Genomic DNA, 26,831 nt, shown 5'->3' with positions numbered 1-26,831 from the left:
TTATTACTTTATATAGTGTGCACCAAGGCAGTAAAGCTTATGTTAATCTAGCTGTGTCTGGCTAAAAAAAGTTTTTTATAAATTGTGTACAGTTAGGGTTAGAAACTCCATAAACACTTAAAAAAAAAAAAAAAAAATCACTTAAAGGGGACATATTATGCTCCTTTTCAACAAGTTTGAATAAGTCTCAGAGGTCCCCAAAGCATGTATTTGAAGCTTTTTGCTAAAAAATCCACTCCGATCCTATATTTCAGCATGCCTGTAAACCCCTCTTTTTCAGCCCTGTTCAGAACAGGCTGTTTCTGTGTCTGTAGCTTTAAATGCAATGAGCTGTGCCTGACCACGCCCCTCTCCGGAAGGGGATGCCGTTCGGGCTTCTAGCACCGTGCTCCAATGTTTACGGTGACCGTGACCGGCAACCTGCCGTCGGTAGAGATTTGGTTCAACCACACGACTTTTATCCAGAATCTGAGCCAGAGGGAGAGGCTGCTGAAGAAGTTCAAACTCTACAACTGCAGCAGGACGTTTCTGAATGGTTGGTAACCAATTTTGTGTATTTTGACATTACATTTTGAGTTTGTTGATGAGAGCTGGCACACAGTTACTAACATGTAGCTAGGTAGCTAATGCTAACTGTTACTGTCTCCTCATTACTGGGAGCTCTTTTGGTAAATAAGCACTATTGTGAATAGTGTAATGTAGTTATCTGTCATGACTCCTTAGATATACTTTTACAGTCTGAAAATGTTTGTTGTATGTAGACTGCTACAGGTGTTCAATGTCAGTACTAGTCAGATATTTGTGCTGACAAAGTAAATAATTTTTTACTTGCAGTGATGCTCATCATGACATCTTCCTTTATGTAGTAAATTTATTTTGTGTATTACAATGAAAGCTGTAAATCAGCATAAACATGTCTGACAGCAACAGTAAACTTTAGTCAAAGACTGAACTGTGCAGTTTTCTACACTACACTGTTGTCAAGCTCCACATTATATGCAATAAGTGACATGTTATAAATTACCTCTGTTATATGCACTTGATATGTAGCCAAGCTTACTTCTTACCCACCTTAGCTCCACTGTCTGTCAGTGTTTGAATTTCATAAGCTTTATATTTTGGTGAATGTTACCATTTTTCTCTATATTTTGGACAGGTGCTCCTGTGGAAACTGTGCAACCATGCCCACAGAAGCTGAGAACATCTGCTGCTAGGAGATACCACAGGTAGCATTCTCACTGGACAAACTAATCACTAATTTGTTTTGATTACATTACATTTATAATCAACCATAGAATTTACCATTTGCAATTAACTGTAGGTTACCAGATGGCTAAGGGAGATCGTGGAAGATTTACCATGTATGGTAGACCGTCCTGGGTTGGAGCCGCTCTGCCTCAATGTGTTCTGCCTGCAACATGTACCGCACTGACTATGGTCCTTTACGGTTGAGAGGAATACACCAGTACGTTTTGATTCTTTGTAAAAAACATAGTTTCAATCTAAATAAAAGATGTTAGACAGTCTTGTTTTACTTCAGTGCACATAATTTTACAATGGTAATAACACACCACAAATAGAGTAACACACCCTCAAATAAATTAGTTTAGCTGCTCTTTGATTTGTAAAGTTCTTCTATCAGCAGATTGTATGCATATAATATATGAATTCAGAGGAGTCATTTCTTTAGTAACAATCAAGCATTTATTTACATCAAATGAGGCACTTATAATCAGTGATGATAAAAAAACTGTAGGATTCACTGGATCCATAAAAAAAAATTGTGAGACACAACATAGATATATGTTTGCAAGACTAAATGCCCTGTCCAGTTGTTTTAGTCAGTACAGGTATCTAGCCTATAGGAGCTTTGTGAGCTGGGGCTTCCTTGGTTGCAGAATCTGGATCGTCATTCCAGCCTGCGTGGTCCTACGCATCCATGCCGTGTTTCCTGACGCCACAGGCCTGTATGTGGGTTTTAGACTGGCCCATGATAGAACCGGGACACAGAGCTGGATATGACCTCCTCCTTCTCAGGCCGCTCGAACTGTGCAGTGAGGTCCTCTGGGATGGGGATGGCCAAAGCAGCTTCTGTGTATGGTCCCAGGTCACAAAGACTTTTTCAAATATGAGGTCCACCACATTCCCTGTTTGATAAAACACAAAAGATTTTGTTTACATTTTTCACTTTTTTTTTTTTACAAAACAATGACTGAGTCTGTTTCAAAAATTCATCTTTACTGTATTTTGTTGTTGATGGAACTGTCATAACATTATATGTGCAATATTTAATACAATGTGTACAAAACATTTTTTGGTTGAAAAATAAAATAATATAACACTTATAGAATGTCGCCTCAGTCTTAACTGGTGTAGCTCTGCATTCTCCCTTCATGGCCTTTGGAAATTGGACCTTGAACTTTTGTTTGGGCTTGTGGTCGGTCAGCATTTTCATTGTAGTACATGGCAGCCAGGTGACAGATGATGACAGAAACCTTAGCCTACACACTCTCACAAGTTCTAAGTAACCACAGCTTCATTTACCTGCACATTATTCCAAGACTGATAAATGACTGTTAGGTTTATCAAAAGTAGATGCACTTCAGATGGCTACAGACCTGTACTTCTGATGTGAGGCTGAAGACTCTTCAAGGATAACTGTGTGCCTGCAGTGGGTCAGTCTGGCATGCAACATCCCCTGTTGCAGGAAGCTGTATAGATGGCCTGAACAGAGGAAACAGAGGTTACACCAACATCTCCTCAAATGTGTAGTTATGGCAACAGCTGCAAACAGTGCAAGAATGATAACAGATGCTCTCAATTATGTGTAAACTGGGTTGTCAATAGCTTGTAAATGCTGCAAATAGCTCACTATATGTGCGAGATGCAAAAATGTGTATTATAGACTATCCCCTCGGACATATCCCCTTAGCTCTGCGCTTATCTAGATATTCCCTACAGGCACTGTATCTGTGAACATGATATAAACGTTAAAACGGCCGTTATAAGGCATGACTCTCAATAATAACTTTCACAGCACTAATAAACAAGCCCGGACACCTACGCTAATCACTACAGAGCCGATATTTAGTCCGAATTTTACCGGCTTGACTTTACAGCTAAAACGCCTTTAAAGTATAATACATTTAACAGGGTGGCTCTAATCAATGTCACACGGCGATACCAAGCAGAAGAATTACATACAATCTGTACCCAGCTATACCCGGCTGCGTGTCGACGACACTAAACGTTAGCCACGTTAGCTGCCATGCTAACAACACACGCAACAGGCTCTCGTGAACAAACAGTAAAGCAACATAAAATGGTAAAACTTACAGCTCCGAAGTTCAAAGTTGGGTCACGCACAGTCGGTACTGATCCAGGCTTTATCTTCAGACTTGTAGGAAATCCTGCATTGTACTGGCCCTCGTTGAGAAAGCAGTCCTAGGTGAAACGGTTAGCACACACGTACAACACTTTCGGAGTTGGAGCGGGAACATTTCCATCAAAAATAAAATGAATCCACTGGGTCTTCAGATCCTCGGGCGTAGGGGTTAAAAAAGACTTCAGTGTTGGTTTGTGCAGCCAACAACAAAGCAACTACTGTGTTTCGCTCGTACCTTCGACATTGTTCTACCGAAAGCCGGTGTTCGCGAGGGAAGTAACGATACCGTCTGTAACACGGACTCAGTGGGCGGAACACACACCTAGCTCGGGGAGCGTCACCCGTCCGGGGGGAGGGGCATCGCCCTTCTTGACGTCACCAGGGGCGAATCTCCAATCCGCTCGTTTGAGCACACATTTCTTGAAAGGTGGAGAAAGCAAAAGACGGAGAGGATGGACTTTTCTCATGTTTGGGGGGTCCGTAGACACGCCAGGGACACATACTACCGATAGAAAACCATGGAAAAGTGCATTTTGCATAATAGGTCCCCTTTAACATTTCTACTGAACTAGCATCAGTGGGGAGGTTCCTTGTGAGTGATCAGATTTTTAGCTGTTAACTATTCTCAGCCTAGACTTCCTGTTATCTGAGCCTGGCATAAACTGGAATGTGATTATGAAACTACACCAATAAATACTATCTCTATTTTGAAATGAAGTGAAGGTGTCAGAAAAAAGGTGTGACAGAGTTAAGGAAATTACTCCCCTCCCTGGAGCTAATTACACTTTGGACAAACAGAATGTCTCACACTAAGACAGCTAAATGTCACAAAAAAAACACAGCACAAACTTTAGGATAAAATGGAAGAGAGGGAGGTGGGGAGTCAATCAGGTTATATGCCAGAGCAGACTGATCCTTCAGGGCAGGTGTCAGTGGCTGTATACATTACCAGCTCTGACATGCAAACTCCATGAACTTACTAACTGTGACAGAACTATTTGGTAACCACCTCTCATTATATCACCAGCTGTAAGGATGAAGCAGCATCCTTGGACAAATCAAACCCAAACTATATCCATTGGTTCTTTCTGGTGTAGTTCCTACACCTGTGGCTCAGGCCTTATTAAAGAGACTAGACAGTTAAGAGAGAAATCTGTGTTAAGGTCAAGCTCTGGGGTTTTGAAAGAAATGTAAAGTCAGACATGTTACAGGGCTTCATGGGATTGATATAGATATAGCCTTGGTAGAGGCCTATTAGCTGAGATAGCTAAGTAGCTATGGAGGTCATGGTTACAACTTTGTTCATTGTTCGGTTCATTGTGAAAGTAAGACAGGTACATATAAGCACTTTAGCACTGATGACCTGCTACAAGGTTAGGTTAGTAGGGTGGGGAGGTGACAGGTGGGGATGTGGGGCTTATCAGAGCAATATCTACTCCTCTATCCTTTGTCCCCAGGCCTCCTTCTCTTTTGTGTAAGAATCTAGGAGTCAACCTGTCTAGACCCTCAGGCTACAGACTTATTCAAAGCAGAGGCGGGGAGGTGCTGCAGGACTCTAAAGTGTGTGTTATGAGCGTGCTTGCGTGCTCTCGAGTCTGGTAAAACAAGAACTACCAAATCTCACATACATAATGCCTGAATGCTGTTAATTTATTACCTCATTGTGTAAAGATTACATATCAAGATGCTGTCTCACTCGCTTGTGATTTTGTTGACAGCACCCAGGAAATTGCCAGAGAGCAAATGAGAAAGAGAGAGAGAGAGAGAGAAAGTTGGAACAAGATATGTAGAAAGGGAGATAGGGAGAGATGACTGCAGGAAACAGAGGCCATGAAGAGGCCTTTCAGAATAAATATAAAAAGTTGAAAACAAAGCAGCTCCTCTCCAAGAGAATGTGGCCTTGTCACCAGGCCCGAGACCTTAAGCCTGAACTATTGGTCCATCTGCTTGCCTAAGTGTCCAACCACAGAGCTCCCCTTTGTTTTATGGCCCTGAAGCACCCCGGAGACTGTCTGCTCAGAGTTGTTGTTTTTGTTCTGGATTTCTTGCTGCCTTGGTAGTGATTCTACTTATCCAGAGAAGAGATTTAACCTCACTTTGATATGATAAGCAGGTCTGAAAGAAACAAAATGCTGGTTTCCCAACCTTGGCACAGCAGTGCTAAATGATACAGAGGCTGACAGCAAACTAGCCCTTAATGCCAAACAGCCTCATCAAGATGACATAGAAAGAAAACAGAAATATTAAGAGGATGGATTATCAAAGGAGAAATCAAATTACGGTACATTACAAAACAAAATAAAGTTCCAACAAATAACACATTGTCATTTACTTACGAGGCTCAACAAAGGAGATCAGAGAAACGCTGCAACAACAAATGGCACAGTGGAAACATGATAAACAGTTCGCTTTGCTGCTGATCGATAGCCCTGTGTGCTGAAGCTAAGGTAGCTAGTGTACCAGTGAGGCTAAAAATAGTATCTGCCTGATGCATTACATCACTGAGGGAATGGGGCATTAGCTGTCTGCCTGCCAGACTATCCATCTAGACTTGTGTCCAAAACACTTAACCTCCACCTCTCCCCTTCTCCAGCCTCCCTCATCCCATCTTTTCCTTCTACCGCCCTTCATCTCATTGCCCCCTCCTCCTCCTCCTCCTCCTCCTCCTCCTCCCTTCTCCCTTCTCCTTCACCTCCCCTTTCTCTCTAACAGCTACCGGTCTGATCTAGCTGGTTCCAGCCTCAGCCTGCACCCTGGGTGTTTCCTCTTATGCCTTTGTTCAGAAAGAGATAAAGCAAAAGAAGGGGGGAAAGAGAAATATAAGACTATCATTCCACCCTTACTCCTGACATCATTTTCTCACTGAAGCAATGCCTTCCCATCAAGCCGCTTCAGTCCTCTCATCACTATCAATCACACCTCTCCTCATCCAAAGCTGAGAAATTCAGACTATTCTAGCAGGGAGCTAAAATATATAGAATCATATAATAAATTAACACTTATGCCTGCTTTATATTGGGTAACGTCACCGGTAACAGTATTAGTTTCAGCGCCATTCAACGCCATTTTTTCTTGCCTTACACTATTGAGTATGTGCAGGCATCACCAGTCTCGTCACGTGCTGCAGCCCCTCACGTTATACGTGTGTGTTGTTTATGTGCTGAAGCACACGGGACAGCCAGTTGCAAGAAACAGGTCACATGGGGATGGCTGATAGCTGGGTTAGTGGGCCAGTGTGTTTGGGGAAGGCGAGATAAGTAAAGGGAACATTTGCTGACAAGATGTGTGAGGTTGTTAAAATAAGAATAAGAGACAAAAACATATGAGCCCAGTGCACATGGCATGCAATCTTAAAATTAAAAAAATTGAAAGTGCCTGGTGTCACATTTTGAGGGCCGCATCTAAGTCTTTAGCTTTACAAGAGCCTCTGTTACTATATTTTTGACATGTTGAGCCCCATTGGATACATGACCAACATACTCGGCATGCGTGATAATGAGCAGCTATCTCAAGTGTTTAGTAAAGTAAAGTTCACAGGTGTTTTGGGTTGAACCTCAGGCTGGAGCTTACTTGCTGAGCCAGCTGTTTGCAAATAAACATCCACCCCCCTTTGGTGTGTTTCACATCCAAACAACCTCGACGCTTACGTGAGCGCACATATTACTGCAATACAGTAAAAGTGTGTGTATGTGCTTGTGTGAAACAGGGAGGCATGATATCAAAAGCCTTTGCCACACATTCTGGGAATGACTGATATATTCCCAGAGTAAACAACAAGCTGAAAGCCTGCAGGAGTGTCAATTTGATCCTGTGTGACACAGCAATAGGGGACTGCCAGTACTTTGAAGTGTATGAGGCAGCTAAAACAAGCTCAAACATTCTCAACAAGTTTACAGTATCATTAAGGTCATTGTTTCTAGTCTAGGGAATACAGAAACCAAGGAACACCCAGGCTTGTTTTGTGTAGTCAGAACATGTCAAGATTTTTGTACAAAGCTCTGTACTACATGTATTTTCTGTTATATCATATTCTCAAAAAAGGCCAAACCGATGTATATTTTCTAAAGCATCTTAAATTATGATTATTTATAAGTGTTTTCTCAAATGATTTCATGTTGTCTGTGCAGGGTGATAGATTCTTTTGCAGACTAAATATAATGGTAGTATGGCTCATCATAATCAGTTCCTATTTAGTGAGAGTACATGTAGATATATTCTACTCCAAATGTTATTTTTGCTGTTGCTGCATCTCCTACAGTGCTCATACTACACTCATACAGAGGCCAGTGGTCGTGCTGCCTCCTCCATACAGACAATCTCAGCAGTACCACCCACATGAAGCACATTTAGCTGCATTCCAGCAGGCCTCCACTCTTTTCCCCCATTCACACTTCAGTCAAAGAGTGTCTGCTGCTGGGAACCCGCAGCTGCTTTCGATCACAATGGGGCTACTTTCAAGAAGCCTCTTGAATTTCCTTCCTCAACATCTGGTGTGAACCAGTCTGGAGACCAGACAGAAAACTCTTTGGGCTGCAAGGCACGACACACACGCACATGGATTCATGTGCATACACACAGCTATAAAAACACTGTAACCAGCTGCGCAAGGTCAGCTCCCTAAACACACACACTCAATGGGTCTACTTTACTCTACCACAAGACTCACATACTGGAGCTCACACACATACACACACACTGCATATGTGCTTCAGTATGTGCAGTGCATACATGATGTGGGTGTGCACCAATCCACAAACAGAATTGTACAGTCTACTGCCGTGGTTTGACCACAGTTGCTTCATGCTATTCTGGGTCAATAGATGAAATGCCACAGAGAAAGAAAATCATGAAAACGTGAACACTGTTCAGCTATATTCACAGATGTTGCTCTGAAAGTATCTTTGTTTCATAGCTTCCAATACATTTCAGTCTGAGTGAGATGCACACAACTTAAAGGATTATAATTCCCTCTAGCGCAGGCCATCTTTCCACTTTCATGTGTGATCGATTCTGAATCAGAGGCGGAGAGAGAGGAAAGGTGGGAGGTGGTCTGTACAATATGCAACATGTCTTTCTAACATCTGCACAGCTATGCTGATATGATTATAACGGTGCCATGTGAGTTACATCAGAGTTAAGACTACAAACAATTAGGCTACTTGCACACACAGGTCTCTTTATGGTGATGTGTTGCATCACTTCCAGATAAGTAGTACTTTCATGCTTCAACTAATCATCAGGCGTATGAGTGCACGTCTAATCACGTTGATCAGAAAACCTGCAGAAACCTACACTGACCCACTAAAGCAGCTCGTCCGCTGCTGTCCAGCAGGTCATCGATCCGGGAGAGATTCCTTCTGTGCAAACTGGCTGACCTGCAGCAGCTCTTAGTGTCTGTCAATGAGTGGCTGCAAAGCCAATCAATATGTGAAGACTGATGAAGTGAAATATTGTATGCTCCATTCATGCTGTTCCTGCCCAAACACCCACTATACACTGCCCATTGGTACCTCACAGTCTAATTTCGACTTAATCAGAGACACAGCTGTACTACCATGCACTGTATAATGTCTCAGCTGGCACTCTTCAGCTACCATACCAAAGTTAGACTAAATTAGAGCAATGCTTAGAAGACTGGCTCAGTCCTATAGTTGTAATTTATCTGTAAACCGCTTTTCTGCAATTTTGTACCTGCTTAGATTAAACTGCTGTAGAGGCTGCACTTGAATGTACTCCAAAACAGTCTTGTCATAAAAAGCAGTAGAGCTCATGGGAGTCATTGATCAGGTACTTCATTCACGTCTGCTGTTGAACTTGGCTCTGGCTGTGGAGCTGCAGTGACCCCTACAGTTCAAAGTGATCAATAGCTGAGGGCTGGGGCGTTGTGTTGTTGTGTTAATGGATAAGTGTTTGTGTGTGTGTCCAGGCTGGAGTGGGTTACATGAGTGGGTATGTGCCCATCCGGCCATCTGTGTATGCTTATGTATGTGTGTGCATTCATTTATGCAAGCATATGCATGTGTTTCATAACTGTGCCATCCAGTGATGCCAATGCTCTTTGACAATATTGTGAACATTTGTCTTTGCATTGAAGTGTGTGAGTGTGTGTGTGGGGGCATTAATGTGCTGGAATGTGTACATGTATGTGTTTGTCTATGTATGTCCGTCATGTGTTTGATGCTTTTGTTGCTTAAAATATATTTTGTTTGTGAGCTAATGCGATCACAACCAGCAGCACACCTGCTGTTGTCGTCAAATTAAAATCCATTTATTAAAAAAATGCACTGCACACACAGGAAAACACCGAGATTTAAGATTCAAGCTAAGATCAAAACAAACTGACAAGATGGACTGATTACAAATCTCAGATAAGCACGAACAAAAGACCTTATTATAGATACAGTTTTATTTGATTACGCCATTCACCATTTCCTTCCTCCCTTCAACATTTCCTGATTCTTTGAGGAAGTGGGGCGACTCTTATTTTCTATTTCAAGCCTAGCATCACAGAACTTACTCTATTAATGCCTCTCTCTCTCTCTCTATCATGCTTGTGGTTGTAGTTTGCCAAGCACAAGAAAAGAACGGCTTCAACAGAGAATTAATAATGAATTATTACATATAAATGTAAATATCAATTGTCAAATTTCGCTCAGTACAGATAGCTTTAATGCCAATATGTGTGTCATATATTACAACAACTGGGACACATCCTGTTGAACCCAACCTAGAAAAACAGTGCAAACAACAAGGTAGAGTGGCAACACCACCGACCCCAACAGTTTCAGGGTAAACTGTGTTTTCACTTCTCTAAACCTCCAAGGTTCATGCCACTCTGCACACAAAGGTCTGCCAAGACAAGCTGTCAAACTCCAAAAATAGAGCAGGGACTTTGACAACTGTGGGCTCCCACTTTGTTTATCATTCACAATGTCAGCGACCTTTTGATAAAGTCTTCCATGACAAACTGGATGACTCCACAGAATCAGGTAAAAGGTGCCTGCTTCTGCATGGAGAGTTCAGAAAGTACTAAGCAGACAACAATGGCTGTTGTTACATTTTAAACAGATTTCTTTATACCAGAACATATATTATACCTTGGCTCTAAATTTTCAAGGTATGATATAAGTAATATATGATATATAATAAAATCAGATTATAGGGAAGCCAGCAACTGACAAAATGAAACAAACCCTTGATCTGACTTCCTTCAAGTGGTTTTATCTGTTGAAGCAGGTAATGAGTAGGAGGTTAAAGTGTTACAGCTTAAGGGAAGTAATAGGTGATGTCCGTTGGATATAGATTTTCTTAATTAAGACAGAGCATGTGAAAAATAAATTAACTTTTATCAAATTAAGTAACTTATTACATATTGCAGCTGAATGTCCATGTTTGTGTGAATCTGTAGTCATGAGCTTTACACAGCGACTTGTTATACTGTCTACAGGTGCGTATAACTGAAACAACACATCACAGGATTTTCTCTTCACTGTTTCATGTCTCACAGCTACCTGACAAGGAAGGAGCTAATGTGATGTGGCCTCCTGTTGCTGTGTACTGTGCTTTTTTTCTGGAAATAAATGAAAGTGTATGGAATTGTATCTGAGGTCACCAGCTGTTAGGACAACACACATTTGGCAAAAATGACTTCCAGAGTCCAATAAGGTCAGAGTCTGCTCTGGATGGTTAGAAAACCCCTACCATTAATTCAACTTACATTTCACTTAACATATCAGTTGTTGAAGATAAGTGGCCATGGACACACAAACTTGGCTGCTTGCAACCTATGCAAAACTGAAGGAAATGCATCTCATGAGTACTACAAATACTACACATCTATGCAGCTACACAAAGTGAGTTAAAGACTCAATGTAAGCCGCTTCGTATTATTGGTCAATAATTTCCCTGGGAAACCTGCACTGGACTGAGAAGGCAGACTTGCATTCGCAGTAGACTCTGTGTGTGTGTGTGTGTGTGTGTGTGTGTGTGTGTGTGTGTGTGTGTGTGTGTGTGTGTGTGTGTGTGTGTGTGTGATCCTGCTGGCTATCCCATGATGTAATCCAGATAAGACTAATGTCTGACCACCCTGGTAGATAACTAGACTGATTCATGAATAATTGTACATACGGTAGAAGATAATACACAGTGTGTCAGGAAAGTGCATGAGAACATTACGGAAATGAAGAGAGAAAGTCCATATGATCTGTGGACAAACTGTACATGACAAACACAAGGTTAATACATTTTAAAAAGGTTATGACATTAGCTGAGCTTTTAATTCCATGCTGCAGATTTGATGGTTTAATCATGTACAACCACTGTGTGAAGTTGATATAAGAACAACATAGGGTAACGTGATCAAACAGTAGGCTGTGTGCTACAGACAGGTTTGAGTTAAAGACTCAGTGTAGTATCCCTCTCCCTGCTCTTTGCTTCATCCAGCCTGCACAAGAGCCGACCATGATGAAGACAAAGAAAACATTGCACATGAAATCTCATTGTTTTTGAGGTCAGTGCAAAATCTCAAACACATTCAGAAGCAAGTGCAGATTGCTGACCATGTCTGCCAAAAGAAACTGATTGCTTGCTGTTAAGCAAAAGGCCTATTTACACTAAATGGTATTCAAACCAACTACTGCAAGCACTACACATCTGCAGCTCATGGTTGGGCCGACTGCTAAGAAAAAAACTCATCGATCTAAACAATGAGGTTTCAAAATATTCAAAGATGTTTATAGGGAAACAAATGTGTTCAATACATTTGATAGGCCCCAACAACAGATAAAATGTGTTCTTGTGAGATACACTGAATGTAAACACAAATGTGTTTACAAGAAAACTCCACAGGGTACTCTAAAGGACTACCAGTCTCTGCATTGTTGATGATGTTATTACATTTTGATGAAAATGGTCCTGGCAGACATCCCAGTGGTTGGTGAGTCTCTGAAAGGAAGTCTATAACCAGTTTAGTGAATAACAACACATGTGAAAATACTGTCATTGGTCAAAATGATGAGTCACACAGGATGTGCCTAGCCACTTACACAGAGATAGAGAAGGAGAGGGACAGACACAGTGAGACAGTCTTTTCCTCATAATATCACAGCTCCAAGCTAAAACCAGCAGCAGCCAGAATGATAAAGGGGACAGATAATAGAAGCAAGGACATTACTCATCATTTTGTGAAATAAGGGTTGGATGAGAGGAGAAGGAAAAAGCCAGAGGGTCAGAATGAGACAAGAAATTTAAACAGCAAAATGAAGACATAAAAGAGCAAAAAAATTGAGTTCTTAGTTTAAATAGTTTAGCCTCATTTTTCAATATCAGGCAAAGGAGACAAGGTCACAATGAAAAGTGAGTTGTTTTGAATTAAGATGCTGCTGACTCAAACAGAGACAGATGAGATGAAGAGGAGACGAGTCAGGACGACACTAGGCACAAGGTGTTGGACCAGCCAGGAGAGTGTAATCTGAGTCTCCCAAGAGGCCGTCTTCACCTCTCCACTGTCCTGTCCTCCCCACCCACCCACCGAGACACACACACACACACACACACACACACACACACCACACACACACACACAACACACACACACACCCCCAAACACACACACACACACACCCCCAAACACACAGACACACACACACACCCCAAACACACACACACACACACACACACCCCCCAAACACACACACACACACACACACACCACACACACACACACACACACACACACCCCCCAAACACACACACACACACACACACACACACACCCCAAACACACACACACACACCCCCCAAACACACACACACACACACACACACACACACACACACACACACACACACACACACACACACACGCAGTAACACAGGGCCTGGCTGCTGATACTTTACCCTTCCATCACTTGCCTGCCATTAGCTTGTGCTGACGGAAAGTAAAGCGCTTAGAATTGCAATAACATCTTATCAAGGACATGCTGTGTCTTGCTGTTTAACTGCAAGCAAAAATGACTTGAGAGTAAAGAACATGTTTTGCTAAAGCATTGGGGACCTTTCACTTGAAATACCTGAGAAAAATATATGTATGTATTGGCTGACGGTAGATGGGAGAATGAGAAAGTAAACGCTTTCCCCTCATTCTTTCCCTTCTTTCACATTCTCATTTTTTTCCAGACTTTTGTGAGGATAAGCCTAGAAAACAATAGGATATATTCTCAGACGTCAGACTGTCTGTTTATTTATGTAATGACTGATTGGTCATGATGGGAACTGGTAAACTTCCTCGGGAAAAGCTGAGTTACTCACCTCATTTATAAACACTTGTGTTGATCTAACATTTTACAGAAAAGGACACAGTAAGGGTTTGGATTACGCAATTCATACACTCCCTTTCCTGGAGAGCTGAGAAACTGCATGCATGCCTCCCCCCTCCGCTCCAGGACGTGACATGGGTTTATGGTGTGTGTGTTTGTGGTTTGAAGAGCAGACTTCTGAATGCTGGGACTGGTCCCGGAGCTAACAGGAAATCCTTAATAATCAGAACTAATAGTCACCTAAACACCTCCCAGATACTGGAATAGAGAACTGGGACCACTGGCGTAAGCACTTGTGTGGGAACGGCTGTCTGCGATGTAGAGGGCTGTTTAATCACAGTGGTTGAGAAATTAAACTGTGTTTTGTTTGCAATAGAGATGGAGATTAGATTTTCCTTTCCCACATTGGCACATGGATACATGTGCTCAAGCACACACACACACAAACATCAGCTGAAGCATTTTGTAAGAAATGTGATTTCTGTCAACCACATGTACCAAACACCACTGGGCTGTGTTATATTTAAGTATTATCTTTAGTGACTTTCAGTAGAAAGTTGTAAACTTGTTTGGTGACACAACAGGTACTGGCATACAGTGCTACAGTGAACTATGACTTCTTTGACACTTCCTTTCCCCATGTCACGATCTGCTCAGAAACATTATGTCATCCTCTTTTGGGATTCTCTTTGGCCATGGCTTAAGCCAAACACCCTCTATTTTTTCTGAAATTAGTGGGAAAGTAATGAATCTAAATCGGACGACTTAGATTCATGTACCTGAGGAGCTGAAAGATAAGAAAAGGAAAGAGAGGAGGTTCAAATAAAGAGAAGAATGAAACCATCAGCCATCTAGTTGTGTTTGAAAGGAGGCCTGTATTGTAAAAATATTAATCTATTAATTTTGTGACCTTGCTGTTTTTACTGTCATGGATTGGTGTTCGGTAAAATTTATGGACGGCAATTTATGACGGCAGTGATATGTCTGCCAGAGATACAGCAAAACCACATGAATACTAACACATGGGTGCACACTGTGGTCCAAATCAAAAGTAGAGAACAGATTCTGTGTTTTTGTTCCGATGACCGCAATGTAACTGGAAAAAAAGAGGAATAAAGCATGATACATTTGAGAAACCTTAATATGTTCAATTTTGATGGACTGACATTGTTTCACAAATATGAGACAAATGTCACATGGAGGTAAAAAAAATATTAACTGGTAGGGACCCAATCAGTGAACAAAGATGTTCTTAGAAATAGTACATAAAAAAATATTTGTGCAATGTGGATGACAATAATGGATAACTCACCAAAATTTGCATGAACATTTGCACATATGGACTTACATACTCCCTGCCTTCATGTTAGTTTACTCGTTATTCTTTGAATTTTATTATTTGTCCAAAATAAGTGGGCTTCATTTTCAGCTTGTGTGATGAGACCTGACAAAACAACACACACTAAATCCAATGCATGCTAACATACAACATGGACAACCAGGTGAGGTCCACTTACACAGCACATATGCACTGGGTAAATTTCCACTCTACACAGACAATCTTCAGTTGTCTTGCTGAGACGAGGAAAAACTGCTGGTCAGAGCCAGAGACTGTCACCGCACAACCTCTGATGTGACAAAAACACACACACACACACACACTCACACAGACACACACACACACACACACACACACACACACACACACACACACACACACACACACACATATACACACACACACACACACACACACACACACACACAGGTTTGTACAATTATCTTTGTGGGGAATTGACATGATGCATTAAAACAACCACACACACACACACACACACAACAACAATCATTCAGTGTGAGAAGAGGCAGTGGATGTGACAAATCATCGTTTTCTCTCAGTAGGTCTGATGACTCTATCACTGTTAATGACCAATCTCTTGTCGCCCTGTGGGTGACTTGATATCAACACTGATCAGTTCCAATGTGTCTGACACTTCAACAAGACTCAGATTAAGATTAAAAAAACAAATAGACATTTGGACACACAGGTCTGGTAATATGCTACATTAGCTGTTGTACATTTTCTGCTTTCTCCTGAGCTGTAGAAAGTGACAAATCACATTGACATCATTAGTTTGGGAAAAGGTTGTGATGGAACTGTTCGCTTGTTGTGTGTTTGGCGGCCCCACCAACTGACACAGCAGTCAGTGCACATGGAATGGATTTTCATTTTTTAATTATACTGCCTAAATCAGTTGCTTGTGGACACTGAAGGTGAATTGTGTGCCCTTTGTGACAATAGAGCTATTGTTACTGTAGCTTGTAATTAATTCTTAGAAAAGAGAAACAAATCAGAGGATGTCATAAGAGTTAGAGCTTCATACAGAACAAGGTCATAGACAGACTGAATGGTCTAAGTCTACCAAATGGTCTATCCTGCCGGCTCACTTCTTCTTTTTTGACGGTTCGGTTTTTGTTGTCTGTGGCATCTGTGGAAACTAGACAGCTCACAAGGATGACAGCCAGACATACTGAGATAGTAAGACAATTAAAAACCTTCATCAATTGAACCATCAGCATCCACCTTCTCCCTCTCTTTCACATGCTCTCAACTCTCAGACTCTCGCAGAGGTGTGGGATATTATACTAGTTCTTTCTAGCAGACTGTAGCTGTTGCAGAGAGAAATAAATCAAACTGGCAGCTTTAATTTTCTCCCCACTAAGGGCAGCGTCAATGACTAATTACAGCTCAGCCACCACAGATGGAGAGCCCTCTCTGTCAGAAGTGGTTGGAGCTGGGCCTGACAGTTCAGATCCATGGCGAGGCACGAGCAAGGCTGAGACCCACAAGTTCAGGAGACATTTCTGTCACTAATCACATCTCTTCCATCAAAGACGCAGGATCCTTTACCTTTTCGATACAGAGAGTTAACGCTAATCCTTTTCGTAACCATTGATTGTTTGCTATTTAGGTTTGCAGTTACAGCCTCAGTTTTACATAGATGTAGATTAAGATGGATCATTACCGACTCCGAACGTCTTTCAACACACAACTGTTGGTTTTGTGGTTAGGGAGAATGAGCTTGCAAGGCAAATGAATGTCTGTAAGACTCAGTCTGAAATGCAGATATATTAGATCTCCAAGTGCATAAAAATCACGTATACCTTAACCAAAAGCATCTAAATCCATTTGATCTAAGTGTCTCAGCTTTCCTTCAATTTAATAGAGGCAGACAGACATTTGTTGTATGTTTGGTGTGCCACCATTAATTAAATTTATTAATGTGTTTAACTAACAATTTGGGGGAAAAAAAAAAGAATTCTACACGGAAAGCAGGTGATTTCCTGAGGGACCAAACAATGGCACTGAATGGTAAAATATCTGACAGAACAGCTACTTAATGGACCTTGCTGTGGTAATTTGTCACGTTTCAGCCTCAAGTCGACTGCACCTCTCACCGTATGCATACATGTTTTAAAGGGAAAGTCACTGAATTGTTGAGTTGATTGCTGCATTGACATCATCTACCAGGATTATGAAAATAAGGCCCCCAAAATTTAAGCAGGTTTTGGACACAAACAAAGCTTTTAGAAAGAAGAGACTGTGGACAAATAGACTCCAGAAACCAATCTGCTGCAAGAGGTTTATACAAAAAAGGAAGTTATGTTTTTTTTCTGTTTCTAGCCAGCCATCTCGGATAAGATAAGGTGCATAGTTAAGTGAAGACAATGACGTCAAACAGCCTGTTTTAATTTAGCACATCCTGCATCTTGAGCCCATCATTACCTCCAAAATGTTCCCAACAGATGACCACTTAGAGGGTACATATTAATACCAGAGTGCACAGTCGGTTAGGCCTTCAGTTTGTCAGTGTGGAATTCAACCAGGCCTTCATCAACTGGCCTTGACTAGAAGGCCAAAGACACACGCGCATGTATTTTATAAACTACAGCACAATCTCAGACACGTGCACATCCAAGGAAGAAGGCCTTAACATGCAGTACAGTATCAACAAGGAAACAGAACAGGACGGAATTTTCCATCCAAAACCCTTTAAGGTTCAGGGGCTCTGCCTGGGCCATAAACAGGTTGAGTCCGAGGTGTTTTGCCCGCAACGTCAGTCTGCTTTAGTAGGGGCTCGTGTTTGTCAACCAAAGAGAGGGGGGACCAGTGGAAAATTACCAGTCCCGCACTCACTCACGCACACACGTGCACACATACACACACACACACACGGTGGGAACAAGCTGAGAGACTAACGTGCAGCCACGTATCTATCTCGCTCATTGCTTATGTGACAGCTTGCGTTTTTAATGGGTGAGGGTGCGGGGGGCATGGTTGCGTTGTCAGGACGCGCCGGCCCGCAAACTACGCAACCAATGACATTCAGTGATGTGTGTTCACGTCTCTGCACATTTCCAAGAAAATACCAGTGACTTGTCTACTGGCCAGTAAGATGGGCTGGGCCAGCATATATATATATATATATATATATATATAAATATTTAAATATAAAGATGTACATGTATGTGTGTTTTCTTCTGCTTCTGTCAGTATTTCTATGACATGAAAGTGAAAGTGTGTGTTGCACTACACACATTAAACCTGTGTTAATGTGTGTGAGCAACTGATCCATAGAGCACAAAAGATGAATGGCTATAATAATTTCCAAAGGTTCCCAATCCATCTGCATTTGAGGCCATATAGAGAATGAAAATGCCACAGAAACTAATGCAGATCGTGTAGGGAGTGAAGGTCTCAGCGTTCATAAGCATTGATTTGTGGGTCTTAGTGCTCACCGTGGCTTGTATGGTAAAGTACTGAAGTACTTCACAAAAGGATCTTAGCAGAAATGCATTACCTGGGTTCCAAGGCAGCTCACCATCATGTGAGTGAGCAGTTTGGCAGCAAACATGGGGAAGCGAGAGCACAGCACATGGGATATAATGGCCAACCCAAAGCCTGCAGAGGGGGGAGTGGAAAATTTGAAACCAATATTAATGGTCAATTAAAAAAAGATTTAAATGAATCAACAGTGGCTATTAATAACAATGTAGGAGGAGAACATAAGATCTTAGGATGGATTGCACCACAGGGAAAGGCAGGCAGGCAGGCAGTGGGCAGACAGAAAAAACACAGGAAGACGAGTGTAGAAGAGAAGAGGTGAGAGTGGTGTGTTTTGTACCTGAGATGCAGATAAATCCTGAGGCATAGAAGGCCTCGTTGTAGGATGCAAGAGTGGCAAACTCTGCGTAGGCTGTGTAGATAGACAAGTGGGAGCAGGCACATTCCACATAGTTCCCACTCTCTTTCACAACCCTGCAGTACTGACCATCTGATGACCAGCTAGAGGGGCGAGGAGAGGAGAGGATGAAGCAGAAAGAGAAGAGGGAAAAAGGACAGAAGGTTATGACACTATCAGTACAACAGAATATAACACAGACAAGGCCAATAATGAGGCAAGGCAATAAGCCTTCTGCTCAGCAAAATCTTTTAATTACATTATTGTTATCTGTGGTCATGTTTACCCCTCAAAGATGTTGTGTGACAAACAAGAACATTAAAATCATATTTTGTGCTACAGTTTGTAGCACCGCTAACAAATGCGTATTGATTGAGCAGTTTTTGAAAAGCAAAAAACCATCCTTCACCATCATTTTAGCCTTCCATTCACATCAATAAAGTCATACTGCAATATTGACCTTTCCTTTTCAGTGACTTTGCTTCTCTCTTCACCTTTTGTTCTCTCTCCATATCAGTTCCCTCATTTTTGTTTTCTGGGATTTATCGTAGCTGTTCGGGCCAAACCAAACCTGCCAATTCTTAACATGTAACAGTGTGTTCCAGCCAAGTCCCATTCCATGCCCCAAGAATGTCCTACAAACCGCCTCCGAGTGGGAGGACTGTAGCAGACTGAATGTGCGGATATTAAACAGAAAGATGTGACTTCCCCCATGGATACAGAGAGGCCTTATTGAGAGGCTGAACTTGGACTTCTGCCCTTTCCTCAGCCAACTGGTCTCACTCACATAATAAGTGCGAGGAGGACAGGCAGAGGTGAGCAGGGGGTTACAGCTTTAGAACAAATAGTGACAAATACAGATGTCCAGTGACAGAGACAAATAATTACAAATAACAGAGACAACCTTTATCAGCAATGGAGGTTGCATCATCAAGAACAGAAATGTTTTGAGGGTTTATATATATATTTGAAGTGTCAACAAGCTTTGTTTGGCTTATATCTAGAGGGACTGAGCATGGCCCTGAATAGGTGTGTCTGCAGTGCATTACCTTGCAGTGGTTTGGTTCCAGAGAAGGCACAGAGACCTGCCTGGTTTAACTTGCTGCCCTGGGCTGTGGATACGATACACCACCTCATTCCCATCTTCTAGGGGTCGTGACCCTCTGTCCTGGAGGCTGGCTGAGAATACCTTATACACACAACAGAAGAAGAGAGTTCAGCTGTGGAGTGAACTAAAAAATTAATGGTGTGTGTCTGTTGGAGCAATACTGCCACCTGCAGGTTTTTAATGAAATATTTTCCCATCACTGAAAAAAAGTTATTCAATTAACCTCCTTTGCTCTTTAGAGTAAATGAAGCAAAACTATATGAGCTTCCCTACCTTCCCATTGACAGCAGTCATTGTATTATTGCTGAGAAACCAGTGCTCAGTTCTAAACTCGGTTAGCTGAATCTGGCTGAGGTTGCCACAGTCAGGAGTCAAGGCTGCAGGTACTGCCAACAGTCTATCTGGGAGCTGGAAGAAATCTGCATTACGGCCCCTGAATTTGTGTCCATTGATTTGCGTCGGGTACCACTGGAAGGCAGAGATGGTCATATGTGGACATGTTTCCAGGATGGTACCCCTTCTGGAGAAATCACACAAAGAAAAACATTGAATACTGAGCATGAAAACCTTGTTAGTAATATTCAAAAGGAAATTCATTATTGTTTTGAAGTGAACATACATTGTAAGGTAGTGTTTATCCACGAAAGAGCACAAAATGTTCAACATTAACAGATTACAACTTCACAGAGGGATATTGACACTCACATCTCGCATTGGCTGCGCGTGAGGAGGGAGAAAGCAAATCGCTCAGCCACCTCCGCAAGGTGGCTAAGGCCTCGGGTGTCGCCTCTACTGGGATTGGCCAAAGCGCACAGTAGGTCATAGGTCAAATTGCGGCTGCTTTCCTGTAAAGGAGCCCTCTCTGCCTCTGCAAGCACCTGGCTCAGGACAAAGACGGGGTGAGAGAGAGTGACAGAAGCATCAAGAACCTCTGGTATTGTGTGCATGTGTCTGTCACTCATGTACAGTACATCTGATCTGTATTTGTATTTTCTTGGCTCTGTCACTTTCTTTAGGCCTCAGTGTTATACAGCTTTTATGTCGTTTTTTTTTTTCTGCAGCGTCTCCTCCCCTACATCATCCTCTCTCTCTCTCTCTCTATACTTCCACATATTCTCATACTCATTTCTCTGTCCTCTGTCTTCCACAAACATTAAATCACAATGGTGTTTCCACTTGTCTGGAGGCTGAGCAAGCGTAATATGTAGACCTAAACATCGGAGCAGCGTAGTGATGGCAGTGCTCATGTAGAGTGACAACTGAGACCTTTTCAAATGTCAAACTAATCCTCAGATCTGTCAAGAGTAGTGCGGTGCAGGTGATGTATGCCCTTCAACAGAGCTCTGTCTGACACCAACTACTTCAGTGACTCACAAGCTTTGAGTGGTGAAAAAAGAAAGTCACACAGAAGCAAGTGTTTCATTCATCACTGACTCATTATGTCATAATTTTGAAAAATCAAATCTGAATCAGTAATCTGCTTTTTTAACCATATATGAGAGCGAAAATTTGGAGAAAATTACTTGTGTTTTCAGAAGAAAATCATCAGTAAAACAATTGGAAAAATTAAAACTCAACTAAATAAGACGTATTCATTAATCTTAGATCTTGTTTCATATCATGACATTGGTACCATATCACACTGTTTTATCTGCTATTTTTTACATTAAATTTTTTTTTTTGTCTTTAATCTTCTCTCTAACCCTCTTACCTTCCCCAGAGCTTCGAGCACGGCGGTCATCTGCTCACGGTTGAGAGGTGTAGTGACCTTGTTGATCAGTCCTTGCAGCACCTGATTCAATATAGTTGGGTCAAGGGGCTGATGCAATTGTTCAAGTAAGACCCACACAGCTTCACTTGCTGCATTTGACACCAGAGTCACATTAGCCAGCCCAAACTGAGGGTGCACTCTGGCGCCCCCTGTAGCATTATAAAGCTCCACCTGGAAGCGCTTTGGTGTGGGCAAGAAAGAGGCCAGGTCAGGTGTTAGGTAAATCTCCAGTGACGTGTTATGGCGCCCAACATCGAAGGTTATACGACCCTCCTGTTTAGGAAAGTCCATCCCTGCTTTAGCAGGCCGGATTATTGACGGACCCACCGCCTCTTCCCGAAGAAGCTCCTAGAGACAAAATACGGATATGTTTTGTGGTGAAAATGACTTAAATTGAATTAATTAAATAGGCAAGATGAGGAGTCATAAAAATAAGAACGGAAATATTGTAACCAGCATTACAAATGAAACACACAAATGAAAAAAAGTGACATAACGTATTACTATATGCTTAAAACCTGACAACAGTCAATAAAAACAATTATACTTCAGATCTATTGAAGTTACATCTCCCATTTGATGTACAGTGTCCATGTAAATGAGTGAAGTTGACCATGTTGTGACAGTTGGGTTGAAGCATGACGTAAAACAAATAGGAGAAATGGGACAAAGAGGAGAGGGCTTTTAATAATAATAATAATAATAATAATAATAATGGCAGTACACACTTTTTATTATGCAGTCACTCTACATGCTTTAGCTCTGAGAGATGAAAGCAGATGACCTGGCCCTGGGAGGTTTTTGATTTTTGTTGTGTGCACTAGACCTTCCCTCACTTTGATCTCCAATATCAAAAAGTCTGAGAGGCAGTGGATATAAAGCCCCTGAGCTGGGTGTACTCAAGAGATCTCTAATCATGATCCGTAAAAGAAAATAAGGGTAGCAAGGAGATTTAAAAAGGCGAGGAGAGGAGGAAACCTTGGTCTTTTTGAACTTCAGCATCAATAAACCATGACTTTTATTAAAATGTATATACAGACAGTACAAGTGGAGGATGGACTGATTTACATGAAATGTAAAATATCTACTTTTTATATACTTTTTATCCTCCATTTTAAAATATGTATTTATGTATTCATCTAGCATTATTGCATTGCAATATACCTCATCTATGATGCAATTTTACTCTAAATTGCTCTCAGGAAGTATACCAATTGAGAAAAAGTAAACATAAATGGTCAGAATCATCATGCTCCTGCAGAAGAACTTCTAATTTTTAAAGACTACTTAATAAGGAAAAAATTAAAGAAAGAATTATGACCATTGCACAGTACATTCCAAGCTTGTGCATCTCTTATGCATGACCTAAAGAAGCAATCAAGTTTTTTACCTATCTGACAGTAAATCCATATAATTACAGTGTTGTGAAAGAGCCAGATTAGGTCAGTGCACCGTTGTATTTGTGCCGGCTGACACTCAGGAAATCATGAGTTGTAAATCAGGTTAATCAGGTCAGACAGACAGATAAACATGCTTTCAGTGATTGGGGAAAAATGTTATTTTAGTTAATAAATGGTTTGAATTTAATTAGCCTAGACTGAAATGAGATTTCCTATTTGAGATTCACACCTATAAAGCTAAATTTGACAAAACAAAATGTGGAAAAAAAATTGGTTCCACCTGTGTTTCATAAAAATAAATGAAATAGTGGGTAAACACCAGTTCAAGCAATTACAATAACTATTTCAAGATATGTGCACCATATGCGCTTCAGTGCATATTTCATTGTAAGTACTTGAATTGTATTGATATGAATGCCTGTGTGTGCCACTTATTACTACATATGTCTTTGTTACTTACCAGTGTGCGATATTGTACAGACATGGCTGAGGCTGTGCTTGCTTGTCTGTAGATCTGAAGACTGAGCCTTGTGGTCATCGGGGTGGCGATGGGCAGTCTATGTCCCACAGCAAAGTACACCACGCCTTCTGGGTTGTCGCTTTCTGCCAAGGTGATGTTGGCAAAACGTGTGGTCTCATTAATGGTAGCTCCAGCACCAACCTGATAAATCTCCACCAAGAACCACGTCTGATACTCTGGTTCCTATGGCAACACAGACGAGCAGTTGTTTTATTTTGTGCACCAGAGGATTTTTTTTATGATTACACACATAAAGAAATCCATTATTTTCTTCTTCGATCTCATACTGTAGGACTGGATGCGTTTCAAGGTCAGCAGGATACCAACATATCATTGCTCTGCTTTCACCAGAGGCTCCTGCCTCTCTCTTACCTCATCATCCTGGACCTCCAGAGTGAGATCACATATTATTGCTCCTCTCCTACACAGTGTAGTTCCTGAAGTCTGCACCAGCTGTCTGGTTAGGTTTACTCCATTGCTGACAAGAGTTTGAATTGCCTTGCTAAAGGTAGCTCTCCAGAAAACCTGCAAATCCTCAAAGGCTCTGAAAAGAGGGAGAAAGAGCATAGTAAATAGTTACAAACAATAAAACATCTAGGTGGCAGGCAAATACTGAGCCTTTCCCACGATACAATTTTTCATTAACCTAAAAAAAAGGTGTTGTTTTATCACCTGTTTTCTTGTCTCTGCAGGTAGAGGACAGCAGTTCTGTTCTCTGAATCCTCATCCAGTGCTTGGCCCATCAAAGAATTAAAACTAAATCCTATAATACCATTGTGGAAGTCACTCCCTGGTATGGACAGAGGGAAGGATAAATAATGAAGATACCAAAACAGAAAGAGAGGAAAACAAGAAATGGACAATACAAATGAATCTCCCTATATCATCACAATCACATAATAATTTATTTTGTAATCAGTCATATATGTAGAATAATCAAAACATTGGCCCACTGCAGTGATTATGAGAGGTATTGCCATGAGGCCTAAAATATCAGATGGAAATTGATGTAGTCGTGACCTAATGCAAATCAAATGGCATTAGTGAAGAATGCTGAATCAGTCATTGAGACAACAAACACATGTCTGTGTATTTGATTAGATGAAAAGATACATTTAGTATTAATCTGGTGCTATAAATGGAGGAAGACAGAGTCCAGAAAACATACCAAGAAATATATTGTATCATTCTCATTTGCTAGAACACAGGGTGAGTGAAACCGTATACTTTACCAAGGATGGTGATCTTGGCAAAGGCTCCAAAGCCCCGGTCTGGACGGTCTGTGATTTGTGCTCCTCCCTCTGGATCAGTGAGGTAGATGAAGAATACTTCCTGTCCCTCGGGCTCTGAGTCATCCAGGATGAGGAGGATAACCTCTGTCTCATTCTGACCAGCCTGCAGGGACACTATAGCGGACTCCAAGCTGAAGTCCTGTTGCTCCTTTGCAAGGGTCCCAACAGGTTCCAGAGTGAAGGGACGAGGTGCTGTACTTCCATCTGGTTAAAATCACACAGCAACATCAGTTAAAGTGCTATTATAAACATCAAAGCAAATAACGAAATATATCATACTGCAATGGAGGAGTAAAGGCGTGCAACAAAACAAACACACACCTCCATATGCTTGAACCCGAACCTTCACATCCCCTGCCACACTGTCAGACCTGCGCACCCTCAGAACCACCCTCCGCTCCTGCTGGGTCTCATCATCCCTGTCCTCCGGTACTTGGACCAGTTCAGGTCCAATGCTCAAAACTCCACCAGTCACGTCACTAGCTAGGATGGTGACAGTGGCCACGCTGTGCTGAGGGTTGAGGCGAGGAGAGGCCTCTGCCCAGGCTAATTCTGGACGATCGACTTGAACATCTGTTAGGTTGACATGAAAGTACTCATCTGGCTCTGAAAGGGAGTCGTCAAGTATTGAAAGATGGAATGAGGTGTTGGTTTGGCGAGATGATTCAAAGACCAAACGGCCATCTGGCACTGCAAGGAAGTCCTCTCCTGCTGCTGCGCTGTGTGCTATTGTTTTATAGGACACATGGGTGGTATTGCTACGAGAACCGTAGAGTCTCTGAACATAAAGTGTTATAGTCTGGATGTCCTCTGCGATAACTATCTGGCGGGAATCGGGGGCAAACTGGTAGACCCCCAGTGGCTCCACTTCTGCTACGGCAAAGCCTGACCTGTGCAGGGAAACAGACGACAGAATGAGGCTACACTTGATGTGGACAAATATGCAAATATTGAACATAACTACTTAAAAGGTAACAGAAAAACTGGAATGGTTGATGATATCATTAATCAAAGATATTACCAAAAGGAATAGCAGTCCAAATTTCCATGTGTTGATTCTACCACAAATTCGACCACAGTGAAACATTTACCTGAGCTTGACAGCACCGGTTGCAGCAGTGCTGGAGCTGGCAGCAGTGAGGTGTACAGCATAGGAAGCTGGCTCCAATGCATCAGCAATAGCTGTAAGAGATATGGCTTTAGTCCTCTCTCCATGGGCCAGGGTCAGTGAGCCTAAATATAAGGAAGGAGCAACAGTCAGAAGAGCAGGCTGTTGTTAGTCTGTTTGGCCATATTGCATGGGTTGGTAATACAGAAAGAGTCAGTAATCAATTTATCATGAGAGAGAGATGAAAGTTCACATTGGTGCGGTGCCATTAAAAGAATAATAAGTTGTATTAATTATTGATCAAACAGAAAGGGAAGCATATCAAATATGGTAATATCATGTACTCAATTATTAAATGTTCAAATAAAAACAACAAGAAGTAAGAAAGTAGCGCAAGTGAGTCTGATTCACTGACTCTCTGACTGTATTACCTGAGCTTGGGGTGATAGCTCCAGTTCTGAAGCCAGGCAAAGCTTGTCCTGACGGATACCCGGCTTTCCACTGCACTCTGATGTCCCCAAACAGCCCTGTTCGTGTGATTTTTGCTTCACATGCCCCTGTTTCAACACTTGAAACCTGCAGTGCCAGGGAGGCAAAGCCAACCTGCACAACATAAATGAGAGAAGACAGGTCATGGGTGTTACTCTGTTGCCAACATATACTGCATACTATAATAGAATATTCTGTA

General features: G+C 41.7%; 1 protein-coding gene and 2 long non-coding RNA genes across 5 annotated transcripts in view; 1 reads left to right on the top strand and 2 right to left on the bottom strand.

The window, feature by feature from the left end:
- Positions 1-26,831, bottom strand: part of adgrv1 (adhesion G protein-coupled receptor V1) — a 113,414-nt gene that overhangs the window by 33,196 nt on the left and 53,387 nt on the right. For all 3 annotated transcript variants that reach the window (XM_056376794.1, XM_056376795.1, XM_056376796.1), the window contains 13 exons: positions 26,575-26,746; positions 26,127-26,268; positions 25,357-25,925; positions 24,976-25,239; positions 24,416-24,533; positions 24,116-24,287; positions 23,684-23,926; positions 21,764-22,171; positions 20,758-20,930; positions 20,326-20,572; positions 19,994-20,133; positions 18,888-19,048; positions 18,564-18,664 (listed from right to left, as the gene is read on the bottom strand). In XM_056376794.1, the coding sequence (XP_056232769.1) occupies positions 18,564-18,664; positions 18,888-19,048; positions 19,994-20,133; positions 20,326-20,572; positions 20,758-20,930; positions 21,764-22,171; positions 23,684-23,926; positions 24,116-24,287; positions 24,416-24,533; positions 24,976-25,239; positions 25,357-25,925; positions 26,127-26,268; positions 26,575-26,746 (2,910 nt within the window). The remainder of the gene's footprint in view (positions 1-18,563; positions 18,665-18,887; positions 19,049-19,993; positions 20,134-20,325; positions 20,573-20,757; positions 20,931-21,763; positions 22,172-23,683; positions 23,927-24,115; positions 24,288-24,415; positions 24,534-24,975; positions 25,240-25,356; positions 25,926-26,126; positions 26,269-26,574; positions 26,747-26,831) is intronic.
- On the top strand, positions 387-1,459 carry LOC130169807 (uncharacterized). Its single transcript, XR_008827888.1, has 3 exons — positions 387-535; positions 1,157-1,226; positions 1,322-1,459. It is a non-coding gene; the product is annotated as an uncharacterized LOC130169807 (long non-coding RNA).
- On the bottom strand, positions 2,019-3,531 carry LOC130169808 (uncharacterized). Its single transcript, XR_008827889.1, has 3 exons — positions 3,337-3,531; positions 2,619-2,724; positions 2,019-2,147 (listed from the first exon to the last, which is right to left on the bottom strand). It is a non-coding gene; the product is annotated as an uncharacterized LOC130169808 (long non-coding RNA).

Source organism: Seriola aureovittata, chromosome 5 (assembly GCF_021018895.1).
Source record: "Seriola aureovittata isolate HTS-2021-v1 ecotype China chromosome 5, ASM2101889v1, whole genome shotgun sequence".
NCBI lineage: Eukaryota > Metazoa > Chordata > Actinopteri > Carangiformes > Carangidae > Seriola > Seriola aureovittata.
Note: the sequence above shows the minus strand (reverse complement) of the source record. Positions and strands in the feature narration are given on the sequence as shown.